Raw genomic sequence first — 13,014 nt, forward strand, 5'->3', positions numbered from 1 at the left:
TAATGACAACAGGAACAACAGAGGAAGAAATTGCTAACAGCAGCCAACACAGCTCACTCTCTCTGTGCAGGACTTCACAGCTACCATTTCTTTTTTTTTTTTTTTTTTTTTTTTATTTATTTATTTTTTTATTTTTTTGGTGGTACGCGGGCCTCTCACTGTTGGGGCCTCTCCCGTTGCGGAGCACAGGCTCCGGACGCGCAGGCCCAGCGGCCGTGGCTCACGGGCCCAGCCGCTCCGCGGCACGTGGGATCCTCCCGGATCGGGGCACGAACCCGTGTCCCCTGCATCGGCAGGCGGACTCCCAACCACTGCGCCACCAGGGAAGCCCCACAGCTACCATTTCTAACCCTCATTTTATAAATGAAGTAAGTGAGTTTCCAAAGTCACATAAAGAAGGGGTAAATTCAAGTGCAAATACATCTGGTTTGAAAGCCTATACTCTTCCACCCATGCTGATAAATAGAAATTGTATTTCTAATGAAGCACTATACAAAACCCCAAAATAAATGTAGCAGATGTAAAAACTTGAAATTCCTGGTTTATAAAAATATTACAAAATTATCATGTCAATTATTTGTTTTATAAGCAATTTATTTAAGACAGTATGATTTTTAAACATTTTCTCAGAGTTAAATCTACCCATATTCTCCATCCTTACATTTATTCATGTATGTATATGTGTACATCTTTTACAGATATGCTATAGCATTATATAGAGCACAACTTTTTAATATTGTCAAAGTGAAGTAGAGTCTGTATACATTTGTGGACACAGACTTCTGTTAAACATAAAGCTGTGACTTGGTTTTTTATGACTCTTACCACAGTAAAATTACTTCACTGCTCTGGATTAAACAAAATCTGTGCCGTGAAAATTAACATGTGCTGTACAATGATAAATTAAATATTTTTTTACATTGGTATTTACCCCCACTATTTTTCTCTTAGGTATAGCCTCTTCTCAAATTAGGCAGAGATTAGGCTTTCCTGTGAATTCCCCATAATTGCACCTCCAAATTCAAGATGATCAACAAACTCCTTTAACTCCCAGACTAAGGAGTTACGCTATGCCTCCTTCTTGGGGGTGTAGAGGCATTAGACTATGGTTTTCTAAGCAGTTATTCCACGGATCCCTTAGAAGCCTAAAAGATAGGACTCTGCGGCTAGAACCTTTTCATCTAGAGCAGCTCTAATTTTTATCAGTCCTGCATGTTGGCTTCCTTGTAAAATTTAATTTGAAAGGAAAAACAAAAAACAGCAGGTTCAACAACTAACTTTTATTCTTTTTTTTTTTTTTTTTTAATAGCCGGCTTAAGTTATAGACGAATGAAGAATGTGGGAGAGGAAAAAGCAAAGACTTTGGGGGACAAACTTGCTGGATACAGGTTGAGACCTTTATTTCCTCATCTGTAAAATGAAAATAATTTTACCTGCCCTGAATGCTTTTGCAAGAGCTAAGACAAAGTGGGTACCACCCCTAGCACACTGTGTGAGCTAAGAGGTAGCTATGAAATGATTAGTTTTTAATCCTCATTCTTTTACTCTTAGCAACAGGTGAAAGTAAACGCTAAGCCAAATATTTATTTTAGATCTAAGATGGAGTATGTTCAAACTAGTGTTGGCTAAGAGAAATGAGATGTTAGGCAAAATAACAATGCTAATCAAAGACCATCTATGACAATATTAATGTACTACTCATAAGAACACAATTACTTTTGATAAAAACATAATCCAGATTTTAAAACAATAAAAGCAGCACATTTTGCTCAACAAATATTTCCCAAGCCGTTAACTACATTTAAGGCATTGTGCAAGACTGTAAATGAAGATAAAGTATTACCCCAATACACATGTAAGTTGCTTGCTACTATTTTAATTCTACTAAAAGGTGTAAACACTATTCGCTTCAGTGTGACCCTGATTCCATGAATACAAGTGAATATTCACAAAGCCAGGGATAGAGGCCAGGGTGCCTGTATAATGGAACTTCTAGCTCTATTACCAAGTGCTAATGATAATGAGTATCATAAAGCAGGAAGGTTTGATTCAAGCAAGTGATTAGAACTGATGATACAAAGGTAAACAGAACTCAACAGAATTTGCCAACTTGGCTTCTAGTCTATCATTAGCCATAACTGATATCTCAGAAATAATAGCATCGCTCTGACATCCAGGAAGGCCATCCCAGTGAGAATTTTGCAGAGTGGCAAAAACACAAGACTAACGGATGATACAAGTGATTCTCAAAAAAAAAAAAAAAAAAAAAAAGAAAAAAAAGAAACTTGCCTGCCAATGCCTAATACCTCCTTTCCTACAGATAACTGGAGAAATTAAAACTTTTTTAAAAATTTACCCCCTTTTTTACAAAAATTGAAGCTTTCCAAAGGAAGCTTGCCACAGGGCAAGCTCAAAAGAATAGGATCTACAGTTTACTGAACACCTACTATGTACCTGAGCTTCACAGGTGTTTTCTCATTTCATCTTCCTGACAAATTCTCAAGTGTTCTTTTCCCCATTTTAACACTGAAGAAAATAAAGGTTAGGGATAAAGTGACTCACCCAAGGTCACAAGACTAACAAGTGACAACAACAGAATCTCTACTCGGGACCGATCTTTTAACTCCCCCAAACCCCTCAACTCCCACCAGAGTTCTGCAATGCCAAACAATACTGGCTGGTACAATGGGAAGAGAAAAATGCTGAAAGAATAATTATTAACATTTTAAAGAAAGCTTGATTTTTCAGGGAAAAAATCCTAAGTCAACTTTAATTTTCATATTAAGGAGACATGATACTGGAGTATTTCCACTCTTTCCCACTTGGATTATAAAGGGAAAATTTTAATAAATTGGAAAGGTTTTGAATACAACCACAACATCCTTTTTATAATCAAAAACTGCTTCCATAATCAGGATAACAATTTTTTTTTAGATAATCTAAGCATACACGATAGACTTTTTTTTCTCAATTTGGCACTGCTGACGAGTTTTTCTACTATTAAGGAAAAAGAATTAACTTTGAAATTGGCTGTAAGGGAATAAAAATCCAGCGCAAAGTAAGTTTAATATTCCTCTGAAAAGTGCACTTTACAATTTGGAACTAAAAACAAGAATCATCAAAAGAAAACTTCCATCACCACTTTATTACATTCAACAGAGTAAAAAGAATTCTGAAAGTGAGTATTCTCTAGAATGTAAAGGAAATGCTAATGAATCCATCAAAAATTTGAAGTGCCAAGTCCACACATAAATCTTGATTTTGCTATAGCGTTGACTGCTTGTTGGTTTAAGACCTCCCATAAACAATGTGAATCTATCTGTTTATAGATAATAAACCATCTATGGACAGCACTAATCAGATTAAACTCGAGGTCTATCTTGACAAAACCATTGTTTTACAGAAATACCTAAATCATGTACCAAAAACTCTGTAAACATGGCACATAGCCCCACTCACACTTTACTTTTTTGTGGTATATTCTTGACTTAAATTTCTGTTACATAACAAAAAAAATTTATCAATGTAAAACTATCCTGGCTTAACAACTCTAAAAAGTTTTTCCTTGCGTTCATTTGGCAGTTATCAAAGTGTGCATGTACACACAGGCACACGCACATACGCAACTCTATGTATATTATACATGCATTATTAAGGAAGAGAAAAATGACTCATCACAAGAGCATGAAATCAAAGAAAGTATTAAGGTTTGAAAGTGAAGAGAAACAGGTAATTCAAAACTAAATTCAAATTATGATGATATGTTTACTTAGGTAAGCCCAAGATAATCCATACGTCTCTTATTCACAGGGAAGAAGTCAGACGCATGAATATTCTATAAAGTCCCAATGCAAAATCAGAAGGCCGTTCCATACATCCACATTTTAATCTGTAATAAATTAACTTGAGTCAGATCAAATCATGAAGCCATCCTGACTGCTACATGTAACATGCAAAATTACAACCCAAGTCAAATCGTACACACCCTCAGTAACCATACCTCAAACAAGTGGAACAGTGAAGGAGCAGGCTAGAGTTGCCCCTGGAGAGGGACAGGGGTCAGGGCAATCTGCAAAATGGCTATATCTGAGACAACTGCAAAACCTGAGCATGTCCTCAAACCCTAAAGATGCTCACAGGGCTTCACAACAAAGTCTCTTTACAATATCCACAGCCCAGATGACCTGCATCTTTCAAACTGTCCTATTTCCAGAATTCCTGATTTTAAATCACACTGGAAACCTTTGGCTGCAACTGAACTAGAATGGTTCTGCTTCGCCCTTCTAAACACCAAGGAGGGGGGAAGAACAGTGCCATACTTAATCCTGTTTTGTTTCAAACTCTCGGACCTTCTGCATTCCAAAATTGTATCCCTCTGACTAATATAAACCGTTATGAGAGAAAAGCTTTTTTAAAAAAAAAAACCCACACACCCCAAAGCAGCCAGTGAGAAGGAATGAGGGAGTAGTACTGGTAACATACGGTACCATGAGCTGCAGTGGCCTCCCCGTCAGTGGTGCAAGGGTCACAGATCACTCCTGGCCTTCGGGCTGACAGCAAAGCACAGCCCAGGGAAGGGGGGACAGGGACCGGGCAGGGAGGGGCCCCTCGCTGCTCTCGGGCAGTTTACACAAGAAGGCAGCTCAGCTCCTTTCTGGCGCATTCCTCCTCTCTATCTCCCAACCTCTCTGCACGTGTCCTGCCGTATTTTCTTCAGCTGGTAATTGTCCGGATGGCCAGACTTAAAACAGCCACAGTTTAGGAAAAAACGAAACCCTTCTAAGTGACCATCACAGCAAATCAGCTTCACGCTGGTGGGTAAAATTTTCCAAGGGAAGTGTTCTTCTGATAGTTCCTGAGTCTCTAAGTGCCCCCCCCACCCCCCGCCCTCACAGGCCGCCACACACACTCCCCTAGAGGGCGAAATGCACTGTGGCAATAAAACATTCATGCGACTTGGAATTTTAACACAATGCCATTTCCCTAGTTTAACCTGAAAGGAATGCACTAGTCACAACAGACTACATCATCCTGCCATTAAACCCTGCCAAGGAACCGCTTTTTTGGCCCTCCCGGGCCAGCTTTGACGGGAAAGGAGTACACAGACCCACACACTGAGCACAGAGGGGCCACCTCTGCTTCCTTGGCAGGGCCCAGCAACACCCTACTCTTGAACGTGACCCCTGACCCCTTGCATTGTGACCGGCTTGTGATGCGTGTGTCACTCTGGCACTTCTGCAGAGCCACACACTGCGCTAGCCGTTGGCGGCTCCCTCTCGACAGGACTTGGGCCAACGCCAGAGGTTCTCTCTTATTATTAGCGCTACTATTGAAAGGCTCATGTTGAAGGTGGGGAGGCTTTTGCCTTGTGCTGGAGAGGGGTCTGTTTCTCTTTTTCCTTTGTTTGTCTTAGACTTTTTAAAAAACAAACTTTGCATTTGCATTCATAATTAGGTCATGATTACTGACAAACTGGTTTGCTTTGGGGACTACTTATCAAAGCTGCCAGTTCTTCCGCATTTAAGTGACATTTAATTTAGACTTACAAAATACAAAAACAGAAATTATTCTGACTTCTCTGGAGAATTTTAGAGGAAAACTCAAAGGTGTTGAACTCTAAAACATCCACACTTAACCATTTCATGTTAAAGTAATATCACACAACAATCAAGGAATAAATTAGCTTTTTGTTGTTTTTTTTTTTTTAAACCCTAGATGTATTGATTTATTACTTGTGCAGAGATGTCTGCCTTCCAAGGAACAGAAGCGACAAACTAAGGAACAAGGAAAAACGTGTGTACAACAAATGAAAAATTGAAAATCACATTAAAGGTTTTTAACTGTTTAAAGTAATTTTTAACTCTGCTGTGATGCCAATTTGGCCCTTTATAGCCGATCACAAAAGTATTGATTTTTATTAATTTTGGAAGTTACAAGATACCGTAATTTTGCCCCTCCAACATCCTTCTTCCTTTATCCTCAACTTCTCTCTCACTACTAACGTATGCCTTCCAGATTTTTCTACTTTTCTGATTTGTTTTTTTTTTCCTTTTCTCATCATTAACTAGTCTCATACGGGGCACTTTCACTTTCAACTTTGCCCTACTATTTTGTCTTCTAATTCATCCTCTCTACTCTAGTCACAGGCCATTCTAAGAAGTGGCAAGTCCCTCCTTCTGGCCCTGACCCTGAACTACAGCCAGGTGAGCTGATTATCCCTGCAAAAGGCAGAAGGCGTTCCAGCTTTAATCTCCTAGAATGAGGCCACATCCCCTTCCTGCAACAATTGAAGAACATCTTACTTCATCTAAGAGAACACCCAAAATGATGATCGCTATCAGGTTAACATGCACATAGAAAATAAAGCCAAATTGTCTCCTTTAGCATAAATTTTGTCTCCTTAGTAGCTGGAATTAGTCTTAAGCCCCAGTTAAAAGACTTCTTTTTCCTTTCCTTTAAACAGAAATTATCATGCCTTGAAGAGTCATTCTAATCCCAAACCATGTTAATTCTAGCTAGGAGGACAGCAATTAATTTTTAAAAAAAAAAGGAATTATACCTGACTTGGGGAACTGGGAGTGAGAAATCAAGCCAACAGTGAAGCAAAGATTATCAAATCCTATGTGAAATATTTCCATTTCAAAATGTAAATGCTGAAATCAAACTGTCATTTTAATCTATATGAAACAACAATAGAGACATTTGATTTTTTCAAGTCATCTGACTTATTACCAATGTATACTCAAATTCCAATTTTTATGTTACTAGAGGGAAATGTAGTAAAACTGCAGACAGCACCACTTAAAGCAATGAGATTACAATTACAGAGGATAATTTCTATTTAAGTTCAGACAGATACATTTTTTTGCTCATATCAAGTTAATCAACACAGTGATCTCAAAGCATCTTGGCCCAATATCCAGAGAAAGAAGAGGGAAGGTCTGTGATCATGCACATGCAGCATGTTAAACCTCTCAACTGTGATGCGGTTCCTCTGAAGACCTCTGGAACTTTGAGACACATTGCTAAAAATAAGCAATACCCATCCCTTATTTCTAAATAAAAAATTGTCAACCCATTTTGTAATCTTAATACTGCTATGGTACAGTGATGCATCATGAGAAAGTCATATCTTTATAGGAAATTGTAGCAATACAAATAAGAAGAATCAGAATCATCCAAAACCTGCTAGAGGGCTTCCCTGGTGGAGCAGTGGTTGAGAGTCCACCTGCCGATGCAGGGGACACGGGTTCGTGCCCCGGTCCGGGAAGATCCCACATGCCGCGGAGCGGCTGGGCCCGTGAGCCATGGCCGCTGAGACTGCGTGTCCGGAGCCTGTGGTCCGCAACCGGAGAGGCCACAGCAGTGAGAGGCCCGCGTACCACACACACACACACAAAAAACCCTGCTAGAAAAGAAAGTTATATCAATAAGTTCACTGAATTGCATAAAGTTGTACAAATCCAAAAGTTTTGCAGAAATATAAACATTTTAGAGGGTACATGTGTATGATCAAATCTGTGATAACCATGAGTGATTTTCATTTTCCTTTAACCAAAAGAAAACATTACTGTGTTAAATGGCACTTAGAAATACAAATTTTAAAGTTTTTTAAGTTACCTTTTAGCTTCTAGAAAGCAAAATAGGTGAGATGTTTCTCACCAACTCCTATTAAGATGAGCACAAACAAGCACGTGTTAATCTATTCTTCTCAACAAGCGTCTACTTGGAGCTACGGGGTTCGCTAAATCAACCACCCCTAGTCGTCCCGCCACCAACCCGTCCCCACCACACACACACACACACACACACACACACACACACACACAGGCAGTTAGACTCGAACCCTGAGTGAGGGCAACCCTCAGAGGCAACAAGATGAGACAGGAAAGGAAGTGTGTGGATAGAAGAGGGAAGGAAGAAGAAGGAAAGAGACGCGGTAGGATGAAACCAGACTGAAAGAAACACAAGCAACAGGAAAGAAAAGGACGAGAGAGACAGAGAAGGAGATGGGGAGGAGCAAAATGGAGAGAGAGAAGAAAGGGGAAACTGCAGGGAAAAAACGGACGGCTGGGGAGAGAGGAGGTACCAGAGCCCCACGACACAACAGTGGATCAAGCAGCTGGCTGGAGATGCTAATTCAGCGCTTTAACAAATCAATGCCACTTGAAAAGTACAATGCGAGCCCTCACTGGGTAGATGTCAGGGGACTGAGAAAATGCATTCTCAAGTATTTCACATTAAGAGGGAATAATGTGTTAATTTATAACTCTTCACCCTCTACACTTGGATTATCTATCTGTGTCAGCGATTTGACTTCTTAAATTTATCAAAAAGGCACGCCAAGGGAGGCAGCTCTGGCCGCACCACTGGGAAATGAAGTTTCAGAAGAGCCTGTCCTGGGCAGCCCTGCGGTTCTTTTCACTTTCCGATTTGGGCTGAGGTGTCATGTCAGTGGGGGTGGCAGGAAGGAGTGAGCATTTGAAGGCGAGATCGAGGGAGGAGGGGATCTCCTGGTCCAGTTACTAACACAACCCAAGGAAAGGCTTTCTTGGCCTGTGGTTGATTGCATTAGGTACCATCCGTCAAAAGTGACACAGAAGAAAAGGAATAACTTGAATCAGCAACCCCGAGCTGCCATCATCAGAATTTACTTTACGGAAACTTACTTAAGTCTCTCGGCACACCCAGCGGAAGAGAAGCCGCTGACAATTGGGCTCTAATTAGACAGTACTCTCGCAATGCCACCGGAGCCCCATAGACAGAGCTTATCAACATAGGAAGGGAAGGGAGGGCTAAGTTTATTTTATTTGGTTAGTTTCGAGAAGGGGAGGGGAGATGTTAAAGAACTGATATATTACATCCCAGCATTCAGGAGCCTTATGTTTCTTTCTTAAGAAAAACCTATTTTATTAAACATCAGATTCTCGTAATCGTTTCCTAATTGTTCCTTAATGTAACTTCAGCCAACTTTTAATATAATGATAGCACAGCTCCTAACCTGAGGGATAGAAAGACTCTTAGTATTTTTTTGCTGCCAAAATTAAAGCATTATCAGACTTTAAGTTTTCAGAGCGCAAGCACTGTCAAGACACAAAGGCAAGTGTGTTAAAACTGTAGAATAAATAGAAGAGAGTTTCAAGAGTTTTAATGAAGGTGACAGCTTCAAAGATATGAAGGGGGAAAGTGATTATTACATATAAAGAAAAAAAAATGACCAGATTTTAACTGCTCTGAGCTTCACTTTAAGATTGTTTAAACTACACACAGCAGTGTCTTAAACTGTGGGGATATTTTTATTTGCTACTCGTACAATTGCAACAGAAACATTCTCTTATTTTCAGGACATTCATATGTAAATGAATGCTGATGAATGGAAATGAGATGCTATACATGATGGGCAACGTGCAACATTTAGTTTCAAAAACGCAAAGTTACCTCACTCACTGAAGCTTGACTCTCTTCCCTTCTACAACTGGGCACTAAAAGAAATGAAAGACAATGACAGACCTACTTGTTTCTATTGGCTAAACACCACCTTCCAGAGAACTCGTGACAGAAAATAAACGTTCTTTCCATCTCATGTTTTGCATCTTTTCTGTTACACAGCTACTTTTTAAAATGAATATTTGATTAGAAGCTGAAATTATAAATAGCCAGAAATTTTACAGCTGCACTGAGCCAAAGGATTAAAATGTCCAAAATAGTGTGATTACTTAATGAATGTTTTATTTCTTCCAAAGGAGAAAATTAATAAGGAATTTCCTAGGTAAAGACCGTAGAGTACATTACTTTCCCTTTTCATAAAATCTTCGGAGACAGACTATATATTCTGAATTCTATGCAATGGCAGAGAATCATATGGTATGCATTTCAAGGGCCTCTATGCCCTGAGAGTAGGATTTGTCCTATCCCAGGTTTTTGCATGAATTACCATTACTGTCTGTCCCACCCATGCCACCCCCACGTAAACTATCTATTCTTATCATTATGGTAACATTAATCCCATTCTCCCCTCCCCCTCAACCACCACACTCACCTAAGGGGTTAAAAGACTTCAGTACATTTGTGACTTGTCAGTGACATATAATACCCGGGTCCTTCATGCAATCAACTTTTACTTGACATGTATTTGCTCATCACAGGACCCGCATTACTACTGGGAAAATGAAGAAAAACCTAAATTAACACTTGACATTCAATATGGTCAAGTCCTTAATTGGCTGGGCTTCCTGAGAAAGCAATTTTCTATTCCCCAAACTGTTCGCGTGTCATGTGTGGAGTGCAGCTCTTGGCCATCACTGCTGTCCCTCGCTCCCTCTAATGAGAGCAGATGAATTAGTGCTACGTGACACGATTTGAACAGGGCTTCCTCCTCTTCCCCTCCCCCCAATCTTTCTCCTATACCAGTGACAGCTGTGTGGCAAGGGAAAGAAAGAAAGAGAAATGCAAGAGCAAACAATCCTGTAAAGGATGATCATTTTTTTTAAATGAACCTTAAATGTCTTGTTGAAACTCCAGAACAACAGGGTCATTTAATTGTGGAGGTGGGGAACAAAGATCAGGGGAATTATCTGGCTATGGTTGATTTCGGTTGTATTAACTTCCAGCATGTTTCTTCCATTCCTGGCTAGTTGCAGTACTAGATTGCACTGGTCTAATTAAAATGGAATTTACATCGACTTAAAAAGTTTTTTTTTTAAAGGTCTGGAGAATGGGTCAACTAGAAAAAAAAATGAACAGCATGAAATGATTATTATTCTAAGATAAACATACCCCTGGATTAAAGAAAAAGATCTTTTCAACAAACGTTTAGGTCTTAAGAGCCTACAACACAAAACTCTGTCACTATACTTTGCTTTCAAATACTGTTCAGAATCTGAACTTAATGCTAATCACTGTATTTTAAATCATTTTGTTTAGTTCCCTTTGATTGTTGAATGTTTGCAACAAAAGCTATTTGAACACTGATTTCATTCTGTTATTTTGGAGAGAGAGGGAACATAGTCTGCTTAATATGTGCTTATCTAGCTCAATAAGAAACAACTGAGGACTTCCCTGGTGGCAGAGTGGTTAAGAATCCACCTGCCAATGCAGGGGACATGGGTTCGAGCCCTGGTCCAGGAAGATCCCACATGCCGCAGAACAACTAAGCCCGTGCGCCACAACTACTGAGCCTGTGCTCTAGAGCCCGCGAGCCACAACTACTGAGCCCATGTGCCACAACTACTGAAGCCCGCGTGCCTAGAGCCCGTGCTCCGCAACAAGAGAAGCCGCTGCAATGAGAAGCCGGCACACCACAACGAAGAGTAGCCCCCACGTGCCGCAACTAGAGAAAGCCCGCGCGCAGCAACGAAAACCCAACGCAACCATAAATAAATAAATTATAAACAAACAAACTAAAAAGAAACAACTGAAAGGAAGGTAGGTCAGAATTTGCTCTGTTCAAAGATACTAAAAAGTAAACTGAAGGGATTTCTCTGAGTCTTCACTTACTCATTCTGAAACCAAAGAAGAAGTAACTTTAAATGCCTAAATTGCTAAACCAATCCGATTAGGACCAAAAAGAACTAGAGGAAGTAAGAATATGTGGCAGATCACACATTTGGGAAAGTAGTCAGTCCAAAGGATATGCATCAAGTGAAAATAATTAGTTACTCACACCTTAGCACTTGGGATCTTTACTCATCTTTTTTAAATGAGAGCTAAAGCAAAGATACTACCTGTGCACTAGAAGGTATATCAAGATTGTACCGGTACCACAAAATCAACGTAAGCATGCAAAATACAAAACTCTCTCAAGTACAGTTCCCCTGCCTCAAATAAATAGCTTGATAATTTATTAGTTATTCCTCATAATTGTGAATATAATTTAAGTAATATTTCAGTAAGAAAATTGTGAAGTAAATCTGAATACACAAAAATATGGTGAGGGGCTTCCCTGGTGGCGCAGTGGTTAAGAATCCGCCTGCCAATGCAGGGGACATGGGTTCAATCCCTGGTCCGGGAAGATCCCACATGCTGCGGAGCAACTAAGCCCGTGTGCCACAACTACTGAACCCCCGCTCTAGAGCCCACGAGCCACAACTTCTGAAGCCCGTGAGCCTAGAGCCCGTGCTCCGCAACAAGAGAAGCCCCCGCTAGCCGCAACTAGAGAAAGTCCACACACAGCAACGAAGACCCAACACAGCCAAAAATAAAGAAATAAAATAAATAAATTTATATTTTAAAAAATATGGTGAAACCCACTTTTGCACTCTGTTTAAAGTTATAATCTAAAACCAAATAAAAGCTCTTTCCACATTTTATATTCATGGGAAATAACATGAAAGGAAATGAAGTTTTACAGGGTTTTTCTTAAAAAAGCGTCAGTTCATAACATGATTTTAAATACTGCTACGCTGACAGACGACAAGCTGTAACGTAAGGAAAATTTTTGGACCACCTTTGATCTTCTACTTTGTTGGAACATTATCATTTTGGATAATATGAAAACTTTAAAAGATGAGAATAATTTAGAAGTATTTTCACTGAAGCAAAACAATGCAATGGACACCCACTCTGCATATATTATCCCTCTGGTGGCCAAAGCACTGATATTTCAAGTTAAGAAGTCTTTCAAATATACTTGAGACAGCTTGTGATTGGGCATTCTATTAGGCATCTAAAAGAAGTAAATAATTTGGTATTCTGGAAAAGCAGCTCAGTCGAATACATCCAGTTAACTGCTACAGTAGCATTATAATCACTGAGCAACAAAGGGCAGTGTATTCTGCCAACAGCTTTAGGGTGACCTTTGCAATGCTGACTAGTCCGTCAAGTTCCATCTCTGAGATACACGGTACAGACAGGGGTGGTTTATTAACTGAGATAGGAACTAAGACCAGGAGGCTCCAAAAGGGTAGGCGTTTCACATTCAGGAAATGGGGAATTCCTCTCCCTCAGAAGAGAAGCTGAGCACCATGAGATCAGGCTGGGCAGCCCCCATATTCTTTCCCAAAGCGCTAGCCTTCT

The 13,014-nt window shown here is 39.9% G+C and overlaps 1 protein-coding gene across 7 annotated transcripts in view; it reads right to left on the reverse strand.

Moving 5' to 3' along the window:
• Positions 1-13,014, reverse strand: part of BNC2 (basonuclin zinc finger protein 2) — a 417,670-nt gene that overhangs the window by 259,424 nt on the left and 145,232 nt on the right. The window contains exon 1 of one of the 7 annotated variants that reach the window (XM_007111987.4): positions 4,488-4,669. The exons of the other annotated variants lie outside the window; for them this stretch is intronic. Within the exon in view, the coding sequence (XP_007112049.1) occupies positions 4,488-4,490 (3 nt within the window). The 5' untranslated portion in view covers positions 4,491-4,669. Of the gene's footprint in view, positions 1-4,487; positions 4,670-13,014 lie in introns of those variants that run through there. 7 annotated transcript variants of the gene reach the window in all.

This window comes from Physeter macrocephalus, chromosome 9 (assembly GCF_002837175.3).
Source record: "Physeter macrocephalus isolate SW-GA chromosome 9, ASM283717v5, whole genome shotgun sequence".
Classification (NCBI taxonomy): Eukaryota; Metazoa; Chordata; class Mammalia; order Artiodactyla; family Physeteridae; genus Physeter; species Physeter macrocephalus.